Source organism: Anser cygnoides, chromosome 2 (genome assembly GCF_040182565.1).
Source record: "Anser cygnoides isolate HZ-2024a breed goose chromosome 2, Taihu_goose_T2T_genome, whole genome shotgun sequence".
NCBI lineage: Eukaryota > Metazoa > Chordata > Aves > Anseriformes > Anatidae > Anser > Anser cygnoides.
The window spans coordinates 149,799,924-149,825,044 of NC_089874.1; the positions used below are offsets into that span (position 1 = coordinate 149,799,924).

A 25,121-nucleotide genomic window follows, 5' to 3' on the forward strand; every position below is an offset into this window, starting at 1 on the left:
ACAGCGAACTACAGAGAAGGGATTCCCAGGAACCAGCCCCAGCCAGCAGTGGGGGAGGAGGGATGTGACACAGCCCGATGGATAACAGCGGATGGATGTTGTTAGCTCATGCCCTCCCCACAGCCCCAGAGCACGGCCAAGTGGCCCCAAGTGTGGGGTACTCCTGGTGAGCTTGTGACACCAACCTACCTCCTCTTCCAGCTCTGCCCCTACAGCAAAACCTAACCAGTAATTACTACTGCAGATGTCTGCTTTATGTTCTCACTGCTGACTACTGGGGCAGGGCACCTGGGCTCCTGTCATTACTCTTACCAGAAAACCTAAGCTCTTGAGAAGGGTGAATGTGAAAGATCTGGCAGCACTCAGCTGTTAACAAGTCCCTCTGAATGTCCCTGTGAAAGGAAATCAAAAGACATTAAAAAAACTGAATGTGTGGTTTTATTATATTTAAGATGCTATTTGTCTATAGGGTTTAAATATGTCTGACACATAGTCAACAGTAAATGAATGTAATTTTACATGTTCAGTATTTTGATACAAAGTACAGGACTACAAGTGTGGTAAAGGAGCATGGGAAATTAATATTTCCTTGATTCACGTATCAAATTCTGCAGCACCACTTAAAAGCTTGGAGTAAGGACTTAAGCTGCAGTATTACAAGCGCTACTAAATAAACCAAGAGACATACCTATATTAAACATTAGAGAAACAAAACAAATGACACAAGGGTTTAATATTTAAGATTTGATACAGGATTAAAATACTAATATTTTTAATGTCCTGGTTTCAAATTAATAAATATAAAAACAATATAAAAATATACACCAGTTGATAAAAGGATGCACTGAGTAAGGTTAGAAAGCTAAATTTCACTTTCAAACGTATGCAGGTATGTCTTTAGGGAGAGGATTTCTGTGTAGCTGCGACTGGTCTTTCGGAAGAAGTCCAAACTTGTGAGCTGCTCGATGTCACGCACACGTGCAGTGTGCATCTTAAGAAGATCTTCAACCCACTTTGATTCATCCTCCATGCTCTGAGATGGAAAAAAAAAAAAAAAAAAAAGAGTTTATAACATGCTATGTCACAAATCAACTCTGAAAGGAAAGGTAAATTTTCTAAACATCAGGTCCATTTGAACAATCTCTGCAACCTATTCAAGAACAACTCAGGTAAATGAGTTCAAAGAAAACATTTGAAACTTCACATGAAAGATGAAGTTTTATTCTGGGAACCATTTAGGACAGAGGGAGACAAGGACCACAGTAATCTGGGAAAAGCTGCTCCCGTGTTGCAGGTGTTTCAGAAGAACAGCCGTATTCTTTAAGAAAGTCGCCCCATAATTTTTTATATCACAGAAGGAGCTCCATATCGATCAGTTGTTCTGCATCACCAAAGCCCAAACTCTAGGCTGCTTACCTTTGAACCCTCCCCCTAAATATATTCTCATCTGACCATCATCTAACGCAGTACTATTTTAATCCTTCCACCTTACTGTTAGTACACCTTTATGATTTATTACATAGTTAGGACTTTGGCTTACGTTGGAAGCTGTAAATTCCTGTTATTAAAACATACATATTATTCATGATAGGAAAAAACAAACAAACAAAAACTTTCACTAATCATTTCCCAATATGAAAAACAATCAGGAAGGTATTGCTGCCAGAGTGACGGGGTTGGGTTGCGTGGGTGTAATCTCCCTTAGGGAACTGCTCCAAGAGACGCAGGGAGCCACCGCACCAGCTCCCTACTGCACACCTTGTGCCAGCTCCAGCATGTGTTGGAGCCATCCACAACCTAATTTAGCTCACTAAAAAAAAAAAAAAAAAAAAAAATCAGAAAAACCAGCCCTGCAAAACCCTGCAGTTATAGGCTGTTTGAGTTGAACCAGCTCCGTGACATGTCCCAGCCAACCCTGGGGACTGCTTGGTGGTGAGCAGACATGGGAAAAGCACTGAGCAAACAGGACTTTTCCCCCTCTGGCCTCGCAGGCTGGTGCGTCTGTACCACAGCTGGGGACACACACTAGAAATGGAGAGGTTGTACCATGGGGTATTTGGACCCTGTGTACCTGGAAATCTTGCTGATAAAATTCTTCTTTCTGGGCTTGTTCCTGAAATAAGTCTCTGACTGTCTCAGAGGAGGTTCTCCTTCAAAACAATCCTCCCGCCAATAAAGACTAAGCCAGTCATGCCAGAACCTACCCAAAGCAGTAGATGTACCACAGACCAGGCTGTGGGTCACTCTGTAAAGGCCAGGCGGGTAAGCCTGATCATTTGCACAGAGAGAACATGAAGTACCAGTTAAGTCACAACCAGCTGCTCTTAAGCAAACATCCATGACCCAGTCAACACTCGTCTATTTTGAAGCTTTTCAGCTCCAAAACCACTTTCCTCTACATGCTGGTAGCAATCTGAGGCCCCAAACCATGTCTGGAGCATGAAAACAGAGATGCAGATTAAAAGGGAAAGAAGGGAACATTCTCCACAGCCTGTGACACCATGCTCCAGGAACACTGTGTGGCATCATGTGGCCACAGGAAATCCCCAGTTAAACCGATCACATTGCTGGTCTGTAAATTGGCCTCAGCGAAGTCAAATGCAATCACTGTGACGTTTCTCTTGTCATCAAACCTTCCTCCTGCACAGGAAACCTGCATTTGACAGAGCTCAGAGGAAAATCCCATTGCGTCAAAGGTCAGTCTTTCATATATGAGGACAAGTCCTAAGAGTTCACAAAAGAAATGCAATATGAATAAATCACAGGATTGTGAGAATGGTTTTAAACCAAGTCCAGGAACACAGCATTTGCATGAGCTTAGAAGATCAGTCAACTGGTCTGATTTTATGTCAAAAACTGGTCAATTTTTATTTCTTGCATTTCATAACTGGCCCATGAAATGACAGGTCCAACAGCAAGGATTCTAAGCACAGTGATCAGCTAACATGGTATTGTATTACTGTAGAACAACAAATGAAGTGTGCACATTGAAAAGGATACAGTTTTCTCCACCTGTGCTTGTTAGTCTCACCTCAGTACTACAGTAGGTCTTAGAAGGAAAAAAAAACTATTAAGAACATGGAGATAAGTAGAGACATACAATAAAATATAAAGCTAACCTGAAATCCATTTGAAAAGATGCCAGATGTTCTAGATAAAAGAACTGCTGTGATATGCATCTCTCTGAATATCAAGTTGTTAGCTGGAAAGCTAAAGATGCCCAGAGTGTGGACAGGTGGTTGAGGAACTTGCTCATTGAAAGAGGAATTTAAAGGTTCTGCTGAAAAGGAAATAGGGGCCTGTAGGAAGCTTCCAGCAGTTCCTCCAGCTTTGATCTTGGAAGATTTTATTTAATATTTTCATACAGGTTTTTTGTGCCAAGATCATTAGCGTGCTACTAAAAAACAATTGGAAGCTCTTGTCAATGCAGAGGAAGACTGGAATGCCATACTGCAGGATGCAGATGGGGGAATGCCTGGTATGGTGTGAAACTGGGTTATCCACATTGGTGGCAAGAATTTCTGTTACCCCGGGAGTTTTTCATGTGAAACAACAGATAGAAGAATTGGTTCTGGATGTGCTGGTTTATTACAGGATATTGTGAACCATCATCATAATACATCTATGGAAAAATAAAATCTTAGATAGTATCAGAGGAGTTGTGCAAAGTAGAAAGAAAAACATTTCCATTTCGAGATCTCAGCTGGAATACTTTATCTCATTCATGTTCCAAAAAAAAAAATCAGACTGGAACATATACACAGGAAGGCTACTGAAATGATCATTCTCTCTTACAAGAAGAGCAAAAAAGATCCTGAGTCACCCATGAATAGAGAAGAGTATATGCCTTGAGAATCGTCATAAATCATCAGCAGGGGTAAATCCCAAAGAAGACCAGTGAAGGGCTATTTAAGCCATAGAAAAATGTTGACACAAGAAGAAATGGGTATAACCTCACCATGAATAAACATAGTTTGGAGATGGAACAAATTCTAATGAGAGGAGTAGTGGTGTTCTCCAACGGCCATGTGAAGAAAGTGTGTGCAACAAGAGCAGAGCAGGGGAAAGCTAATATTTCTTCACATCTTAAGAGAAAGCTGTGGAGAGGTTAAGGGAAAATTCTTATATTATCCCATGCACTTCATCCATGAACTACGTGAGGTTTTACACAGTGACTTCTTTGAATAAATCAGATGGAATACCATGTGCAAAAGTAAGACTGAAACTCTATTAGAATGACAAAATTTTGCCTAACCAAATTTTCACTCAAGAGCTAAATTTAAATATTTTTGGAGTGCTTCTTTACTATGTCAAGCACAGAGCAATATCCGCTAATGACCTTTTAGAAGCGCTGCCATTGCACCCAGAACAGTAAATACAAATACAATAGGTAGCATGACCTATGGAGAAAAGAAGCCTGAGTTGGAATACAGGAAATCAAAGAGTAAAAAAGGCCATTATTCTACGCATTTCATAAAAAAAAAAAAAAAAAAAAAAGATTCTAGCAGCTTAAAAGCACAATGACACACAATATAGGGAAGAAAAAATATCACATATGGGCATAAATACAAGGACTGATAACTGCCAGACAGTAACTTCTAGATCACCAACTAGACCTTGATTCAGATGAAGGCAATCCAGAAAAAAAAAAAAAAAAAAAAAGGCACAATGAAATATATGTAGGACTTTCTGAGCCTTCTGGTAGAAGACATCTCTGCCCAAAGCAGCTAAGAGTCTAAACAGAAGGAAGCCAGAACTGCTCAAGAGAGAGGGGTACTGCTCCAAAAGCGTGGTTTTGAAAAGAGTGACCTGAAAGCAGGCGATGTTTGATGAATGAGAAAGAAACAGTGTTCCAGGTGAATTGTGTACAGAGTTGGAATGACTATTTCTGCTTGTAGCTGGAATAGGAGTCTTAACTTTTTGTGCCAATACAAAATTCATAACATTAATGCGTTCATTCAGGAAACAGACTCCTGGCAGCCTATAGTGAGGCGTCTGTGTGCAGGAATCCGCACAGCTGTGTAATGGGAGAACAAGTTCAGGCGGAAGGACAAGTCTAAATACAGCTGCCTGGGAGCACTGCTGTCCTTGCAGAGCGCCGGAGCCCGTGGGGACCCAACTGGCTCTCCTGCTACACAATCAGCTACAGAGCATTTGTGTTGCTTTCTGCAGCTCTGACCAAACTGAAGCCTTTGTACCTCACCAAGATTTCTACACTGTAAGATTTTTCATCATAAAAGATGATAGGAAAGGAACAAGGAGGGTGTCTAGTCACCTCTGTTCTCTGGTAAAGAGAAGCCAAACTTTTCCCTGGAATCAGGACATGGGCTAGAAACAACAAGAGCCGCTGGCACTCCACCTTCAGCAGGTTTTAGTGTATAGTTTTAACACTGTGTGGGTTGGATGTAATCATGCTGTCTGATGCACCCAGACTGCCACAGTAGACAGATTATATTGTACCTGCGTATGGAAATAGACCTCCATAAAAACATCAGGCTGGCTGCCAGGACAATACATCTACGCACACAGCCCTTCCCAACCTGCTCTGAGGTTACTCTGAGAGTGTCTGCCAAAATACAGAAGCCCACAGGTTGTTTACTGCCAACCTACTGTATGTCAGTTCTTCCAGACAATTTTAGGTTCAGTAGTAGTTCCACGTTTTCTCTGATACCTCTATTTGTCATGGAGGAGTGCTCTTGTCTAGTGAGTTGAACATGACACTTAACTGAGTCACTACCCCGTGCTTTCATTTAAGACGTCAGTGAGCACTAGCATCTAACAAGAATGGGGTTTCATATTTCCCAGGGACTACTCACTGTTGGGCTATAGCAAGGCAGCAGAACTTACATTGCAGCTCTCATCATTGTCAGGCCGGTGGGGAAGAATGTACGAGAGAACGGAGAGTGGTCCATCACACTTGTCAGCTGGCTGAGTGAAATCTAAGCAGCTGGTTATGATGGCATAGTAATGAGTAGGAACAGGGATGGCACTGCCTTCCACAAACCTGGGGAAGTAAAGCAAACATTTATACACAAAGGACTAATCTGTTTGGAAGGATTACACAAACAGTGTGGTCTTTCCTTCCCTATGTGTGAGGAAACATGTACTTTGTTGACATGTGTGTGATTCCTGAGCTCTATGTGAAAACGAGCATTTCAGTTAGCTCATGTTTTGATAGTGTGCCACAGAAAGACCACATGGCAATTCTGAAAGGCTTCTTCAGTTCAGGGAAATAGAGAGAAAGCTTTACTGAATTAACAAAAGACTTAAGTATCTAACTCAATAACACTATGGTATGCTCTGGTACCCAGCTGCCAACTCTTAAGTTCTAGAGAATTTTAGAGAAAACAGATTAGGAACATAAATCTTCTTAATCTCAACGATGAATAAACACTTCATTCCAAAGTCAAGGTGAAGAGCAACGTGCTGAATTGCCGTTTCCTTGTTTTTATCCCTGTCCTACCTACAAGGGCACTCAGTCTTAATGAGCAATCGTTTTTAGAAAGAGCCAGGAATTTACATCTCCTCCCCAAAAATCAAGCAATGTGGAAAGAATGAATTGTTTAAAATGAAGTCATAAGTAAGAGAAAAAACTGCAAACCACTTTAAATGTAAACTCTTACTGTTTGATTTTGTCAGGTGTGTCATGTAGACCGTCATAGTCATAGTCAAAGATTGGTCCACTTATAACATTGACTCCGTTCCGTTCAGTGGCGTATCTCTTCACCAAAACCCTTTGGAAATAGTTCCATACCTCTGTGGGGGGAACAAAAAACAGAAACACACCTCTAACATTTGGATAAGCCAAAACATGCCAAGATTTTAAACACATATATTTTTTAAAATAAAAATCCATTGGATGACATCACACAATGGTAGGGGAAATCAAAGACTAAGCTTTACAGATTTACTGCAGCTTCATTCAGTTTTGGTCAATAAAGCCTATTCAGATGTATTTGTTCTCTGTTGATTTTTTCCCCAGCTAGTGATAAAGGAAATGCACAGTACCATTCTAAGGCTGGCATCGCCCTAGACATTGCACAGAGAGCTTGCTGTTCCTTCACCAGTAGTAGAAACAGCTATTCACACACTTTTGATGTCCCTGTAAACATTTCCTTTGTCTTTTTTTTTTTTTTTTTTTTTTTTAAAGTTCTGAAAAGGAAATAGCACCGTGATTAAAAGCAAAAACCAAACACTTTAAATGACAGGGAAATACAAAGGTCATATTATTTCTGTTAAATTCTCCTCGGATACAAAAAGTCTAACTTCAAAATTAGGTGCAGGCTAGGATGACCAAATTATGGCATTTCATTAAATCAGAGGCTTGCCTAGCAGGGAATTTTCACCACAACTTTTGGGAAGAATGTGACACTTTCTCCCACCACAACCTTCTCAACCTTAACAAGGTAAGATGTTTACAGAGATAGGACACACACTGGGATCTCCAGTTACATCATTGTTTTCCTTCTTTTTTTTTTTTTCTTTTTATTTTAACACTAACAGAAGCGTGTGCAAACAAAGCATCTCAAACTTGTATAAGGTTAACCTTTGCCTTGCCAGGCAAGCCTTTTAAGTCCATGGTTCCCCAGAACTGACAGCAGCACCGGCCTCAGGAAAATCCAGCACGCTTTGGCCTGAGACTATTCAGTGCCACACGAGCTCCCTGCTCAGGCTGGTGCAGAGGCACCCACAAGCAACGGTCTAACAGGAACCTCAGCTGCGGTAGCCACTTGGCTGTCCCACTCCTCCAGCTGCTCGCTCCTCCGCTGCCTCAGCCCTAACCATCAAAATAGCCCCAAAAGAAAGCTTTTTCTCTGAGTTTTCCAGCTGAATCAGTTCCCTGGTTGGTTTCCCACTGCAGCCACATAGACAACAACGCCAGTGGAATGGGGGGACAGCCCAAGGGCATGATCCTGCAGCTCCAGCAAAGTGGGAACTGCTTAAGCCAGACTCACTACAGAAAAGATGGATACAGTATTATTGCCCCTGCTGGGGGGAAACACAGAATTAAAAAAAAAAAAAAAAAAAACACAGAGAAGAGGGACTCTGCAGCCAGCACTGCCACCAAAACCAGCACAGAATAAAACTGCCACCCCATATTCCCTCTGTTGTGAAAAAGCTCTATATAAAGAGTGGTCTGAGCTCCCTGCCCTGCAACCTGCACACAGGTATTATTAACACACAATTCCCCAGGAATTATATAAGTTACCGCATTTGTTCTCAGGGGATCCTTCACCTGCTTTTGGAGGCCACTAGATAAAATGAGCTGCTGGTGGTAGGTTCTCCTGTGATTAGCATCTCACATAATTTGCTTAGACTAACATTAGCATAAAAAGCATTTTTATGAAGTGATTTGAGAGTGGGAAATCCCCAATAATTTTGCACTCTGTAATCAGTTAAGTGCCTTTGCTCAGATTTCCAGCAAACATTACCACTTGTTCCTACTCAGAGGTTTTTCAGTTAAAAGCACTCTTCTTTGGTTAAAAATAAAAAGCCTCCCATAGGCTTTGATGTTTATCCAAACCTCCCTGGCCTAAAATCTGCATTGGAAATCTCGCAAGAACAGGCTCTTGAGATTCTTCCAAGGCTTCCCAATTCCTGCCAAGCCAAAAATGCCACCAGAATAGCCTGATGGTTTTCTACCTCTTGGCAACACTAGAGAGAAAAGAGATGTGCAGACAAAAGGAACGTTAATACTCTATCCTTGCAGGGCTGAAAATTTCAGCTGGTTTTAAATCATTCCTCATTTTCCATAAATTGGTTTCCTCTTCCTTTTTCTTTAAAGGTAGTAAACATTCTTGGTCTACCTCTAAGGGTAGGGATAGAAAAATCAAAAGTGATCCAGATGCCACTTGTCCCTTAACTACAACATGCTAAGTGTACGCTCCCAGACTGCCCCAATTGAGAAGTGAAAACACGTTGTCTGAGTACATTCTGCATTAACTGGGGCTACAAGTAAGAAAATCTGAATGGTTTTGTACAAACTGAGTTACTTGGGCACTTCAGCAAAATTGCTGAACTACAGAAATCCCCATGTCTGTGCTATTATCTCAGCCCAGCACCAAAGAAAATAAACCTTTCTTAAACCATAAGCATTTCTTGTGGTAGTTGGTCTGCCTAAACGTAGAACTATACAGCTTCCCACATGTATTATCTGTTGGCTGCAGGTAACTGGATTTATGTTTTAAACTTCTCCCATCAAATCATTCCATAGTGCAGACTTTTTTTTTTTTTTTTTAACTATTACAATCTTGGGAAAAAAAAAAAGAAGTAAAGCTGTGGAAATTTCACTTACTTTTGAAGGCAGGATACATTGGAATGATATTTGTTATTAGAAAAGCATCATATTTTGCTTCTGCAGAGGAACTTAATTCTGAAAACAGAAAAATACTAATGAGATGAAATGTCAGAATTCAAAGAATATAAAAACATTTTCAAAAGTGGTTTCAGAGAGTAATCAAAAGGAATACTGTCACTGAAACAGAAGTCAGAACGGCTCTGCGTGCTTTCACAAAACAGACACACAATTCGTAGATAGAGGACTGTGGGATTATCTTCTAGGTCTGAGCAAGCCTCCTGCACCAGTAATTCCACATCAGTAATCCATTCTTAAATATTTTAGCCACTGAATGAGGAAGGCAGAGCAATGAAATTCACAACTGTGAGACTGTAAAGTTGTGTCCCACAAACATTTCCTAAATTCGAAAGGCTGTTTATCTGAGACTGAACAAATGTAACTGCACCAGGAGAATTCAGGACACACTTTCACACAGCTTTTCTACTAGCACTGTTTCTGTGGGATGGTAGATTTTAATTATTTATTTATTTTACAGTATGCAGCAGTCTAATATGGATTTATAAATTAAATAAATTTATCCTTCTGTTGTTTGAAGTCAAAATTACAAACTAACTAGATTCCCAGCTCATATAAGTCAGTATATGTCCACTGACATTAAAGGGCCAACTTTTAAAGACTGTGCTCCTACTCTGTAATTCTTCCTTCACCTTTATTTTTATTAACCAAAGTGGAACATTTCATTGTTTTTGTGCATGAAGCTGAGCACCAGTTTGGAGTATCTCTCCAGCCTCATGAAGGTGAGAAGCCACAGCCATGATGGCAACTTGTGGCACTGAGCCCTTGGTCCTGAAGACGCACAGCAAGAATAATATATCCATCCCATGTGTGATACTGGTGCAAATCAGGTAGTTTGAGGAAAAGGCATCATGGAGGAAGGAATCACCCCGGGAAGCAGGGAAAGCAGACCAACTCCTACCTATGTGCTTTCCCGACAATCTCAAAAATAAAACAAACAGAAAAACCCTAGTCCCTTCACATCTGGAGGTGTTTTATTCATACCTAAGGTTTTCTCTAACAAAACAGAAAATTACAAAATCTCTAGGTTTAAATAAATAAATAAATAAATAAACAGTGATGCATAAAAGTGACCTTTGAGTGCTTAAATTCTGTAGACGTGCTATTTGAACTTACGAGGAGGGAAGAGGAAGCCGTAGGAGAGCTGTTTGTCACCTCTGTAGGCCAGGCAGCTCTGGCTGTTTCCTGGAGAAATGCGGAGGTCGGGCCTCACGCAGCTGGCCAGGTGCTCCGGGACACCAGATACCTCCGCCTGCATTGAAAATCGCATGCAGAAGTGACAAGAAAGGTAACTCCAGGACTTATAGCTAAAAGAAAATGATTTCTTATAGTCTACAGATGAGATTGAAGGCATTGTGTGGAGAACAATGATGCGCCCTGGCCATAAAACCAAGCCTTGTTCCTCTATTAGGAGGGCAGTTCCTCCCTTCAGGTAACAGAAATCACCATGAGAAGTAATCCAAATGAAGTAGCTGATTAAAATAAGTTGGGAAAACAAATCCCCATTGAGAAAAAAAAAACTTAGAAAATGAAATCAAGAAAAGCAATATTCAAACATTCTGCTTTACAACTCTTTTGTCATAAAGGAAGATATAAAAGGAACGAGGAGATAGAAAGACAGAAAAGGAAAAGGAACATTATTTTCAGTGGTATTTGGAATAATTTCTAGTGGGAAAATCTACTTGAGGAAGGATTATTTTATAATTTCAAGAATACAGATAACAAACAGACTTCCAAAGAATATTTTAAACAAGTTGCAAGAGCAAAGAGAGCACAGACCTGTTTAGAAATTGTGTAGGATGTCCAGAGAGGCATCAGGAATGTTTCACTGTAGCCACTTTCGAAGTCATGGTGGTGCAAGATATTGTACTTTGTGCGGTACAGCACTGCTGGGCGCCCGTACAGGAGATGTTTCTCTATAGATCAGAAGAATTTGCATTTCAATTTATCTATCAAAACCATGAAGATAGAATTCTATAATGGTTTTGGTTGAAAGGGACCTTAAAGATCACCCAGTTCCAGCCCCCCTGCCATGGGCAGGGACACCTCCCACCAGACCAGGTTGCCCAAGGCCCCATCCAGCCTGGCCTTGAACACCTCCAGGGATGGGGCATCCACAGCTTCTCTGGGCAACTTGTGCCAGTGCCTCACCACCCTGAGAGTAAAGGAGAAGAGAAAAAAAAAAAAGGGTTGAGGACCACAACAGTTGGCTTTCCAACACATGGTGATTTTACAACAGTCCTCAACAGGATACTGACCCTGAAAAACTGCTAAGGAAAACCCGTAACAGAGAGAGCAGTTGTTCTTCAATAGTTTTGGTTGGGATCCCCCTTCCAGGCTCAAAACCCACATTGTTTACAAGTCTTTTCTGCACTTGAAAACTTGTTGGGAACATAGCATGGAAAAAAAAGATGCTTTTCCGAACTAAGGACACTCCACAAGGATGTTTATGCCCACATCTCAATCACACAAGGCAAAAGCACTTTGTTTCTTTAAATCGGCCCCTATGCTATCACTCTCTGCCTCTCTTTTCCTGACTTTCTGTCCTCCCTGTGTTTTCTGTAAAACACAATGTCCCTGACAAAAGGAAGACAAAGGTGTCCACTCACTAAAAGAGTATTTTTTTCCACTTTATTAATACAAATGATATTCTGAAGAGGAATGTGCTATTTTCTGTCAGTAATATCAAAGAAAAACAAACAAACAAAAACCCAAAACTTTTCCTAACTCTGGCTAAAAAAAGACACCTCCAACTCCGCAAGATTTGCTTTTCTTCTGTTGTGGTGCTATGTTATGGTTAAATGTCACTAGATGCCCCGATAAGTTTTGCTTACAAAAAGACAAAAACATCATTAAACGAGATAAAAGAAAAATAAATTTCCTGGCTAATCTTGCACTGTGCTGCATGATTCACTGATTTTGATAACCATTTGGCAAACACGTTTGGCTTGCTTTTGGAAATCAAAACATAAAAACAAGGTAAACAGCCTAACCACTGTTCATAGATAGGCATTTAACCTGAAAGAAAAGGACATGTTTTATTAGTCTTTGAGTCCAAATAGAGGATATTTTTATAGGACACAACAAAAAAAAAAAAAAAAGAGAAGTAGGAAAAGCGTTGTCTAAGGACAAAGATGATTAACTTCCTTTATTCAAGAGAACCTGGAAGGAATCTCTTCCTGCTGCATGTGCATAACAACAGCTAGATATGCTTGATTCCCAGTGCAAAAGAAGGGAATTACCAATTAAACACAGGAAGATCCATGAACATATATGCTAAAGCCTGTCATAAAATGTAAGAAAATAACTTGCACGAAATAGAACTGTTTGCTGTTTTTGTAAAGGGAACCTAATTCCACTTACCAGACAACTTATGAACAAGCAAACAAGAAACTGAAATTTATTTATATGCTTAATTCTTAAAATAAAAGTACTATTTTTATAATACTGAAGTGAAGAAGCATCTGAACCTAAAGCAAAATAGAGATGTTGAGATATCTAGGAGTACAACATTTTATTTTTTTTTCTGATGCCAGAAATAGCTAGAGTGGGGAGTAACTCATTGCTAATTGGAAAAATCAGTTTAACAAGATGAAAGCTGGAAAAAGGCAATTTACTCACAAAAGGAATAATTTAACCTGTAGAAACTAAGGGACAGGCTGCATTGTCTGTTCACAGAAGTAAAATTGAATAAGTAGCTTTGTTAGGATTTTTTTAAATATTCTTATTCATCTGAGAAGCCTGATTTGAAGTACCTCAGTTCTAAACTTCAATATAAATGCAAAGTTTCAGAATTCTCTCAGTTGGACAAGAAGAAATATAGATTGTTATGATAAGGAAAATGCTGTAAATTGTTATTGCCACATGTTAACTTGGATCACAGCCCTGACATGGCTGAGAGTGCAGATGAATGAACTTCAGTGCTGGCATACATCATCAAGAGCACAGGAGCCAGCGTCCAGAAGAGCAGAGGATGCTTTCTCCCAGGAGAAACCTGAACACTGGTGAGGGACAAAATTGCATGGAGTATCCCTGAACCAGAGCATTTGTGCACTTGTTTGCCAATAGTTCAGTGGATAACCTACACCCTAAAAACCAAGCATTACAGAACCAGTCAGGGATTGTCAAAGCAGCTTTACCAATGACCTGGTGAAACCTAAGTCTGATGAACACTGGTAAACCAGAGTGTGCAGATTTGGTCTATGCTTTTTATCCCATCTATTGCTTGTGGTTGAATGGAGCATTGCCTCATGCTCCCTCTCCTTTCTTCATTTCTCTGCTTCCACAGCAGACATTAAATCTCCTAATGGTGATGGAAAAAAGAACTAAAATTCATCTCACTTCAAGGAATTCTTTAGTTCCAGGTGCAGAAACAGCACGCACTTCTTCATGTGATCTTAATTTTGTCCATGTCTGTATGCTCTTTTGACAGTTTTTTGGAAAGTTAGTTTACTACACGTTAACTAAAACAAAACAGGAGTTTTTCTGGTATCAGTGATGCAAACTAGCTTGCAAAAGAAAACAAAAATAGCTTTTATTAACTGAGGCACCAGGTTCTTACCTTCAGTTCCCTTGACATGAAAGCGCTTATTGAGTTCATCCAACTTGTTCTTCTCAAGAAGAGAAAAAAGGAAAAAGATTAAGGTCACTGGAGCATTCTGACATCTTGTTTTACTAGGCATCTAGCAAAACAAAACTAGCACTATAAAACACAGACAACTTTCTTGTTTCCTGTTTTCCAAGAAGCAATAATTGTTCCAAAAGGGCACAGAAGGTTTCACAGGAAGGATCTGGGGAATTTTTGCAGCTCGAACTCTCTTGAAACAGCTGTAATGGCTATAAACTTTACTAGACATTTATGGCTAATAGTGGGAGTATCAGCAGATCCTAAACACCTACCTTATCATCACATGTACATCCTATATCAAAGTCTGATGCAGAAGGTAGAGCTACAGGGTAAAGTGGTTTAGCAACTTCATCTGGCACAGTGGGTTTGTAAACATTGGCTCTCAGCAGGTGATTTAAACTTCCATGGGTGCCGTTGTTAGGAGCAGGCTTTAATCCAAGCAGATCTATGAAAATACCCACAGCAAATTAATGATGGTTAGATTGCAAACATGTATTCAGCAGTATCTCTACTTATAGCTAAGACATTTTTTTTCAATACTGTTTACATCCATAATGTGCTAATGAATTCTTTTAATGTAATAAAAATGCTAATCTTTTGTGTAAATCATAAAATTGTAAATCCTGCCCGAATAGTATGGTAGCCTTTATGACAAGAAGGTTAATTTGTATGAAGACACTGGAAAAGAGTTTTATTATATAACTACTCCTGCAGTTTCCAAAACAAGCCTACAGTCAATGTGGTGACCTTACATCAACCACCTGGAACACTGTTATTAGTCACCTGCTTTATAGGTAAGGAAAAACTACCTTTTTGTTATTTCATGCTTGGGGAAAAAAATAATTATACCTTCAGCTAGGAGGTCTTACTCCCTTGGAAAATCATTATTAAAGAAAAGGTTATACTGAATGTCTGTATACAGCATCAGATTCTACTTCATGTCTACAGTAAGAGTTTAAGAAACAATCATACCAGGAGGTGTCACAGAAAGCTAAGTGATCCCCCTTGAGCTGCTCCATGAGACATGCAGGTGCAGAAGCCTCCTTCCTAGACTAACGAAGTGTGGACACCACACACAGTAGTGGTGCATATTTGATCTCTGCTGAGCTGTGTGCAGCAAATCTGTGTTAATACCCTTTATCGACCAGCTGCTAGAGCAGAGCAAACCAAGGCCCCTGAGAAATGCCTTCAGCCCCCCCAGGCCAAAAGAGAAGCATTTGGGAAGGGACTCTCGGAGGGTGTAAGGGCACGAGCTCACGAGTGCCTAAATAAGCCCCCTTGGGTAAAGCAGCATGTTTCTCTTATAACTCCTCAAGCAGGTATCTTACCACACATGACATTGTAAAGTTCAATGTTTTCAAAAGGAGGTACTTTGGTCTTGTATTTGAATGTAGGTCCGTAACCAATGAAAACAGTCTTTAAAAAAGAGAGAGAGAAAAGAGAAAAAAGCATTAAAGGCAGGGTGTTTTTTTTCAGTGAATATTTACATTTTAAAAAACTCAGATTTCTTCTGCCTTAATGACCCCCCTGTAAAGGTTACTGCATTGCCCTTACCTGCATGCTGTTTATCTTATTGTCATAGCCATGGTCTCCATGGAAGAAACATTTTCCTGTTGGTTTCTTGTAAACATCCACAGCTTTCCTAAATTGAAAAAATATTAGCAATTTTCTCAAAGGTGGAGGTACTTTGGCTGACTGGACAACGTACTTTGGGGACAGGTGGGATAAGTTTTCAAGGCATTGCTCATCTTTCCTGTATTGCAGTCCTGGGTACTGCAGGTTCATCTGACAAGCCCATGGATTCTCCCACTGCTCCCACTATACAAACCTAAGAGCCAAATCTTATTCACTGATAATTAAATGGCTGGTAAGGCAATTGTTTTTGCAAAACTTCCTCATATCACACCTTCTCCTACAGTCTGGAAGTATTTCAGATCGTGTTCCCCCAGTTTGCAAAAAGCCAATAGAGCACTTTTGAGACCATGACAATGATGCAAACGTCATACAAAACTGTAACCATTCACCTTCAACCCAATACAAAAAAGCTGGAGGGAAAAGAAGGGAAAGATTGTAATGAAGAAAAATATATAGGAAAATAAGTGCTATATCGTAGGAATGGTAATTATTGGCCTGTTGCCGAGTCCTATTTTACAAAATATGTGGGAAAAAAAATAAGTGTTGTATCATAGGAATTATAATTATCAGCTTGTTCCCAAATACTTTTTTGCATTCAGTTTTATGAAGGCCATGTATATGCAATCCATGGAGTGGACCAGGTTACCCTACAAGTTAATTTCTTCATCAGTATAGAAAAGATGCTCTGCCAAAGTTTGATTTTGGCCTTGGAAATTACTAGAATTATGGCAAGCGGGTCAATAACAACCATTTTCCTGCCTGTGAATATACAATGAATTATATTTACATTAACAAATGGTTTATTGGTGAACAAGATGTCAAAACATCTAATGAATAAATATGCAAAATAATAAGTCTGGGGTGATTAATAAGAATAAATGCAAATCAGCCTGGACCCTCCACTTCCATTACATCAGTTCCAGTAAAAAAAAAAAAATATAAAAAAAAAAAAACACTAAGAAATGTTATAGGCCTAAAACAGTCTACTTCTTTGAAATGTACATGAACCCTAGCCACAGAAACTGTACAAGGCAAACGGCCAACTAGCTAGTGGAGTTATGCAAGAAAGCAATTGGGATTTCTCATTCACTGCTTCAGCAGAGTGATCCTTGCATAATTCACAGGAAGATAAGCACAGATGTCAAAAGGCACTTACAACACACCGTATGTTTGCCTGGCAGCTATACAGGCAAAGAAAAGTACCATAATTTAAAGCTCATAACAGAATACCGTAAGCCAAAATCTGTGTCATCTTCCAAGAACCACTGAGTCAGCTTCATGCATTAAGGCTCAGCCATTCCTATACTGTAATACACATGTCAAAGGATGAAAGTAAGAAAAATATATATTAACACAGAAAGGGGTGTGCAATTTGTATATAAAGGCTGTTCCTCTACTCTTCACTCCATACATATAAGTGCCAACTTGTTTTTCTCAAACAGTTTTTAACTAAGAATATTAAAAATTGCCTATGTTTTATAACTGTAAATTCAGAGGCATATCATGAAGACCAGGCCAAAATAGGGCTTGCTCTGAGCTAAAGCATCGTGGTTTGCTGTAGATTTGTTTCAAAACACAATATGCTACAGGCATTTCAGCGCCAGTCCTGTAATACCCTTTCACGTGTTCTCAGGCTTTCATCCACTCTGCCAATGTCTCTATTTTCTTTCCAGTTACCCAGTTCATCCCCTCGACCCCTTGCTCCCTGACCTCCCCTGGTCACATAATGCCTTCCGCTTCCTCTCATATTCTCCACTTCCTGGTTTTAATAAGTTTTTACCTTACAAAAAAAAAACAACTATTAGCTCCTATATGTGAGCTAATTGGTCAAAAACCACACTGTTGCTTGCATAAACTAATCTGGGTTTCTCTCTTTTATCAAACTACATATTTTCCCAAACTTGAAAACAATTTTGCGTTCTGCGACCCTACACCTAATATGTCTGAACCTCACCAGGAGTTCAAAACTCCTCTTGTTGCCAGGTGGCAGGAGCAGGATGCTGACAGACAGAGCAGTCCCAGGTGGCTTGCTTCCTCAGAAAGAAAGGCTGAAAAATCAGGCTGAAAGCAAAGTCTACCTTGCCACATGCCACTTGCGATCCACCAGTAAATGGACATCCTCAATTCGTCGGTTGTAAGCGTAGTGCAAGCGTTTAGGAAGGTGATGTTTCAAGTACGGCTTAAAGTGCTGGTCTGGCTTTCTGCACTGAAAAAGAAATGGTTACAGACAACACTACTGTCAGTTAGCTCAGAGGCACACGAAACCTTGAACTACAGAAACCAAGCTGTTAAGCACATTATTGATGATGTCTTGAAAACAATGTGTACATCTAGAGTACACAGCCCAGCCCCTTCTGTGCAATATTTACGTAAGACCAGGGCACAGGGGGTCATTCAAAGATTTTGGAAAACTTCATTCTCATGACAGTCTTTTTGAAAGCATCATGCAAAACAAAACGTCATGCTTACTTAACTCGTAGATGAAGAATTTTATTCTAATTGGACCAAAGATTAAATTTTAGAGGAAAGCTGAATGCTGAAAATACATCTAGTCTGCAGATATATTCAAAGCAGCCTGGTTAGTAAATTTGATTTATTTATTTTTTTAAATCAGCTTTCATTTTAAATACTTTTTTTTCCATTAAGAGCAGGGTTATGGTTGAAGGCTATCAAATGAACTTTTTCAGCATCTTCAAAGTGCTAGTAAAATATTTACCCTAAAAGATTACTTTCCATTTCTGAAGGAACGAATAAATAGACTCAATTCAGAGAGTCAAGACGGTCAGGGAGATTCTGGCTCAGCACTGCCCAAAAAGGTTATAAAAGCGACTTCAGCAACAAACAGTGGAATTTATGACAAACATTAATCTGTACTCATGAAGGGCACCATTTTAAACTCTTTATTCATGTTAATGGTTGGTTTTCCTGCCTGAAGAGTGAGGAGGTAATGCTGAATAATGCCTCGAATTAAGATATGAAGTGAGCAGTGCTAAATACTTACTGTAAGGTTGGCAACAATCACTTTAGGGTCATCTGTTAAGCAAAAACAAACAAACAAAAAGAAAAATATATAAAACCAAGTAATTTGCAGAAGAAATCACAAGGTAAGAACGTATTTTTACAGAAGGATTCCTCATGAATATTTGTTGATCTTTACTAAAAAAGTACACTGTATACATAGGATGGGATATCCTGAACAAAAACTAAGTTTAACCTGTTCTCCTTTACTTAATGGTATTTTGGTTGCTCAGGTAATGTTGCTCACTGCTTTATGAGTTGGGCCTTAGTTGAACATTTATTCTATTTTCTGAAAACATCATTTCAAGTCTTATGATCACTTTACTTTAAAATACAAAATCATCCTCAAAGACTTTCCCTGAAAGATTTTGAAGGCACAACTGAATGCAACAATATGCTCCCTTAAAAACAATAAGATATATATGTTGTAGATTTTGTCTCTTAGCATTTCACACAGTTCATAGTCTACTACAGAATAAGTGAAAGCCACAGTAAAATATATAGAATACATCTTTGGACTGTGAAAGGGACACACAAAATGCAGAAAGCTCCAAACTAGCCCAAATTAACTCTGTCTTCTTCCAGAGTGACAAAAACTCATTTTTTCAGTCCTCAGAGAAAAAAACAGGCAAGGAGAATATCTTAGTAAGAGAAAAATCTTTTGCTTAACTCTTATTGTTTTGGTTGCTGAAGGCATGATGTTGCTGAGTTTGAAATGAGTTCTGCTGAATCCTAAAATACAAGTTACACACTTGTCCATTGCAGAGGTGTATCTGCAGGTCTTGACACAATATTATGGAATAAAATGGAAAAAATAAAAAAGATGGTGATTTGCCAATTAACAGGGGTAAACCTCAGATCTAAAATTAAAAAATACGCTTCTTTCTTCTATGTTCAAACAGTTTATTTGATTCAGCTGGGAAGCTGTGGAAAGGAGCCAAAAGAGGAAAATGGTTTTGCAGGAAAACCTAAGTATGAACTGGAGGTCACTCAGACTAACTGATCTTTTTGGAACATATGGCCATTTATCCTCCAAAGAAAGCTAATTTTGCCCAGCAATTTGGGAATTCAAGGATTGAAAGATCTTCAAAAAATCTTCTTAGAGGAACTGAAATATAAGTTTTTAGCACACTGAAGAACAGGAATTCAGTCTTTATGCTAGTCTAGTAGGTTGTATCAATATACACACTATTTTCAACAGATCTTTATACACTCATCCCCTATTCTTAGAGCATAAATACACAGAAAAAAATAGCTACTAGTAAAATAAATAAATCGCTATCTTAAAGTTTTACCACATTCTTATGATTTCTGCTACCATTCTAGAAATCTTTAATCTTCAAAGGCCAATTTTTTTGTGAAATCTGTCCTCAGCCTAGGTATATCTGAATTGCTGTGAGGGGTCAGTTGGTTGTCCCAGCTATCTGATCTTCCCCTCTACCAAAAGTTACCACCCTTGTAGCATACTTTGCAACAACATACGCAATTATGTTTAGTTTATGAATTTCACTGTTTGATCAGTAGTTAAACTGTTGACAAAACCAGGATTGTGTCAGTACACTGAACCAGAGTGGTTGTGAGAGAGCCCTGTCCTGGGACTGCTGCCCTGGAGGTGGTGGTCCTCAGAAGAGCCATGGTGGGCAGCTGGATCAGCATTGCCTTAAATCACAGAGCTAAGCTTCACTCCTGTCTGAGTCCTGAACACTCTCATGGAATATCAGCTAATCTCAAACATCAAGGCAGGGTTTGTTTCTAACAGCATTCACAAAAAACAGACAGCTTTCCGATTGCTATAGGATCTGAATGCATGCTCTACAGTTCCCCTTATATTCTTCAACATCCCCAGTCTGTTGCTATTTAGTAACCTGCTCTGTTCTTCATCTATGCCAAAAGCATGAAGAAGCTACTGAATTCAAAATTAACAATTCACTTTTTTCCATCAGCTCAGAAAAGGTATCAGACACTGTTCTTATTTCCAATCCATGTGGTACTAAGCTCCCTCCAGTCCCATTTTTATTGTCAGAGGAGAAGTGCATAAACTTCTAAAGACATGTAGGCTGCTGTCTGAAACTGGCTTCAAGATGTCCCCTTCTCCTTACCAAAACAAGTGATTTCTAACCCAGAACATTTCAGCCATCCACTTGACACAGCTCTAACACTGTGGGATGTGTGAACAAGACGGTCCTCAGTGAGCTTCCCTTTGAATGTCCTGCCAACACACTGCAAATTTACAACCTTCGGAAAACATCATCCCAAGGAAGGGATGGAGTCTAGTTCTCAGGACATAAAAAGTACAATTAAATTAACTTACACTTTAGGTTATTGCTAGACCTAGGGCGAATTCGCCCTAAAGATCCTGGCAGCAAAATGATATCTTCCACGTTGGTCAGATAGTTGCTTAAAAATTCAGTTCTTTCACAAGTAGTGTCTTCCATCCCTGCAGAAGGAAAATGCAAATTTAATCCAGCTTGAAAATAAACATGTTTTCCAAAACAGCACAGAAAGAAACACCAAACAGACCGTGTATTCTTTTCTTTTGGGTGACAAATCCTATTCTTGTTCTTTCCAGTCATCTAATTCCAACATCAGACACTGGTAGGAGCCAAACTAGGGGTGCTTTTAGCACTTGCTTACACAAGAGAAATACCAGACTCAACATTGTAGTAACAAGCACCACATACACCATGTGTGCACTGACACATCTCCAAACTAAGCTCATGGAAAAATCAAAGTCTGTTTCTGGTTTAGTGTACTACTTTGGGGTTGTTGATTTTTTTAAACAAAGGATTTTAAGAGAAGTTGCACACAAAAGGTATTGTCTGTTGGTGGTCTGTTCTAAGGCAGACACAGATAAACAATTCTCTCCTACAGTTGTTTGTGGTGGGGAGGAATGTGTTGCCAGTCACAGTCAGTTCTCAGCACAGAACCACCTCCCCTGGAAATTCTTCCTGTCCTTATCCCTCTCCCCCCACAGCCAGAAAGGAGGCGTAGTCCCTTTTATTGCTAATTTAGATGTTCTTGTGAGACTTCCATAAACAAAGTCCTGAACAGAACAGTACTCCTTACTCCTTATGATTAGTTTGTGACTTCTAGTAGCATTGCTGAAATGTTACGCAAAAGCAGGTTTATCTCAAACATGGTCACAATTTTCCTTAATAAAACATTATCTTTGCTAATATTTACTATTTCTTCTCATTACAAAGCTTCTTCCAATTTCCAAATAATGAGACCTAACAATAATGTATCTGCTTTTTGGTGACTCTCCATCTGACCCTGAAATATCTTTTAGCTGTTTTTCCTCCTTCCTTCATTGTTTTGATGACATTTTCCATCCAAGCTGGATACAGCCCCTTACAGATATTACAGTCTTCTCCTAGTAGGATAACTTGTCCCACTAATTGCCATGGAAAGGTCTTGCTGTAAAGTTCTAATTCTCTCCTCATGAAAAAGAGAACAGTGCTACCAAATTCTTTTTTTCTATAAAAACTGGCAAAAAGACTATTCTAGGAACAGTATGGCCTTCCAATACATGCAAGGAGAGCTATGCTTGGATATGATATTAGAAATGCCAGGTTATTAAAAATTCTAGAGATATAAATACTCAGATCCCTGATATGAAAGAGAATTGTCCTCCAATGACAATTAACAGGAGAGTGGAGTTGTCTGTCAACACTGGCTGTGTTTTGGTACTTAAACTGCTAGAAAAAAAAAAAAGGCACAAAAATATCTTAAACGGAACTTTCTTTTAAACCCCTATAATATATACAGCTATATTGCTCAAGCATTTGTATAATGAAACAGAACATTTTTTATTTTACCATGATCACCAACAAATATGACATTAACACATCGATGTAGTTTCAGCTGTTTCAGTCCATCCATTAACTGTCCTACTGTCTTGTCAATCTCTCTCAGGGGATTTACCATCATCTGTACAAATATGCAGAAATGAAAACAAAAACGTTAATTGTCATTGCAATGCTCCCCCCTTCTACTACAAGTAAAGGTCCTTTGGCAAAACTCTGATGGGACAACATCCAGGTCAAGAGGCAAAGCCTTGGCTGAGCTGTTTCACCTACAGTTATTGTACCATTTCCATTCTTATATCCTTACCATGATTTCATCATGAGAAAGTGCTGCTGAGATGCTGTCACAAGACAGCAGAAGATCTTTATGGCTGATCTTAGTGCTCCCATGGACATATGTACGTTTGGTAAAACAATACAAAATGATTTTTCTAGATATTAGAGGAATATATGTGAGACTGGGGTTCAGTTTGTTTCTTGGAGACAAACAACTCCTTGTAAATGGCTATTTTATGTGAATGGTTTAGTCAGGACATGAACATGAAATGACGTTTTGGACTTGGGATTCATATCCCAAATTACTTAATGAAATTCACTTCAAAAGACATCTGATACTAGGATGACGACATGCAAGTCACTTGAGTAGCACATGGGGCTCTGAGGGAGCAATCTTCAGCTTCAAAGTCAACAGTTTCCAAAATCTCAAATGACAGTTTTGGCACAATTGCCAGAAGGCCTCAGAAGACACAGATACAGTACTGTGATTTCTTCATTTAAGCTTCTTTTACATTAAAACAAGAAAAAAGAAAGAAAGAAAGAAAGAAGTAAACACCAAGACACACTCACAGGATTGAGGTTTTAGCTTTAAGAAAATGAGACATTTTTACCATACAGTACAGGGAAGGGAGATGCTTTAACATAAGATTTTAGGCAGAGGACTCAGACTTTGTTCTGGTTTTGAGATGAAAACACTTCTCACTGAGTTCCTCCTCACTTGTCTGTTTGATTTAGCTGGTCCAAGTATGAAGAGCAAAATATCCTCCCAGTGAAAAACAGAATGCTAACAGCTTTTGCATCAGAAAAAAATAGATTTTGGCAGGTTTTTCAGAGAAGAAAAGATATGACCCAGAAAGAGATGGTTCAGAAATTCTCTCTCTGCCTGAATCATTAAGGGATTGATGTCAGATGAATCTGATAGTATATGAGACAGAAAATGTCATCTCCCACATGGCACTATAAATACACAGAGAAGCAGCTCATGGGAGATAGGGTCATGGTAGGAACAGGGGGAACAGTTACTATAAACCGTAAGATGTTCAAACAAGGGGTACGATTTTGAAGTATTTTAGTTTATGAAAGTCTAAGTTAGTTTTGTTAGAACGATGAAACATTTCAAGTTTAGGGAGAAAAAAAAGAAAAAATGGCTACAAGAAAATTGCCTCTTTCAGCATTTTCTCACTCTCAACTAAGGAGAAATTCCTGGGGTGCACCAAGAATGACATTGCTAGCCAGTCAAGGGAAGGGACTGTCCCGCTCAACTCTGCACTGGTGTGGCCTCACCTTGAGTACTGTGTGCAGTCTTGGGTGCATCAGTGTAAGAAAGATATTAAGCTGTTAGAGAGTGTCCAAAGGAGAGCAAAGATGGTAAATGATCTAGAGGGGAAGATGTATGAGGAGCGGCTGAAGTCACTTGGATTGTTCAGCCTGGAGAAGAGACTGAGGGGAGGCCTCATGGCGGCCTGCAGCTCCCTCACGAGGGGAGCGGAGGGGAAGGCGCTGAGCTCTGCTCTCTGGGGACAGCGACAGGACCCGAGGGAACGGCGTGGAGCTGGGACAGGGGAGGGTCAGGCTGGGGGTTAGGGAAAGGTTCTGCACCCAGAGGTGGTCGGGCACTGGGACAGGCTCCCCAGGGCAGTGGTCACGGCACCGAGCCTGCCAGAGTTCAAGATGCATTTGGACAACCCTCTCAGACACATGGTCTGATTTATTTTTTTTTTTGGTTGGTCCTTTGGGGACCCAGTAGTTGGACTCTATAATCCTTGCTGGGTCCCTTCCAACTTGGATATTCTATGATTTTTCAGTGACTGGGAACTACATTTTTATGGGACTCTATTTGTACAACATCAATCATATAAGGAAATACAACTTTTACTCAGAACCAATGCTAATTTAGGGAAACTGGAAATCCAGGTGGATTTCCCATCAATGTTTACTTTTGTCAGGAGACTTGCAAAGATTTCAAGGATTGGTGATAATTTTGTTCAGCTACCCCTTTCCCAATTTCATGTCTAAGTCAGAAGAGACATTTCTGAAACTATAAGAAGTCAATATAATTGAAAAAATCTGTTCTTAAAAGAAACAAGACTTGCACAGAAAAACACAAAAAACCCTCTTCCCACTCTGCCATTTTTACTACCTTGACTGTGTTCAAAGCAGCTCAGAGAATGGCCCTCACCAGTATTTCTTCATCCCATTGCATTCTCTCTTCACTTTTGAAGTTCAGTTATCTCTGTACATCTCTATATGTCTGTTCAGTTATCTCTATACTCTATACAACACTCAACTTGTTCCTCAACTGATCTTTGCAACCTAAGGCTGGCAGTAAGTGGCATATCCAGGCAAGGATTTTTTTATGTTGATGTGCTGTTCTTACAGCTCATGT

General features: G+C 39.6%; 1 protein-coding gene across 1 annotated transcript in view; it reads right to left on the reverse strand.

Moving 5' to 3' along the window:
- Positions 1-420: 420 nt before the first annotated feature.
- Positions 421-25,121, reverse strand: part of ENPP2 (ectonucleotide pyrophosphatase/phosphodiesterase 2) — a 71,750-nt gene continuing 47,049 nt past the window's right edge. The window contains 14 exon segments of the mRNA XM_048071290.2: positions 421-1,033; positions 5,848-6,004; positions 6,624-6,756; positions 9,296-9,373; positions 10,490-10,625; positions 11,153-11,289; positions 13,935-13,986; positions 14,273-14,445; positions 15,329-15,416; positions 15,555-15,642; positions 17,714-17,841; positions 18,637-18,668; positions 20,965-21,090; positions 22,472-22,583. Of these exon segments, the coding sequence (XP_047927247.1) occupies positions 863-1,033; positions 5,848-6,004; positions 6,624-6,756; positions 9,296-9,373; positions 10,490-10,625; positions 11,153-11,289; positions 13,935-13,986; positions 14,273-14,445; positions 15,329-15,416; positions 15,555-15,642; positions 17,714-17,841; positions 18,637-18,668; positions 20,965-21,090; positions 22,472-22,583 (1,611 nt within the window). The 3' untranslated portion in view covers positions 421-862.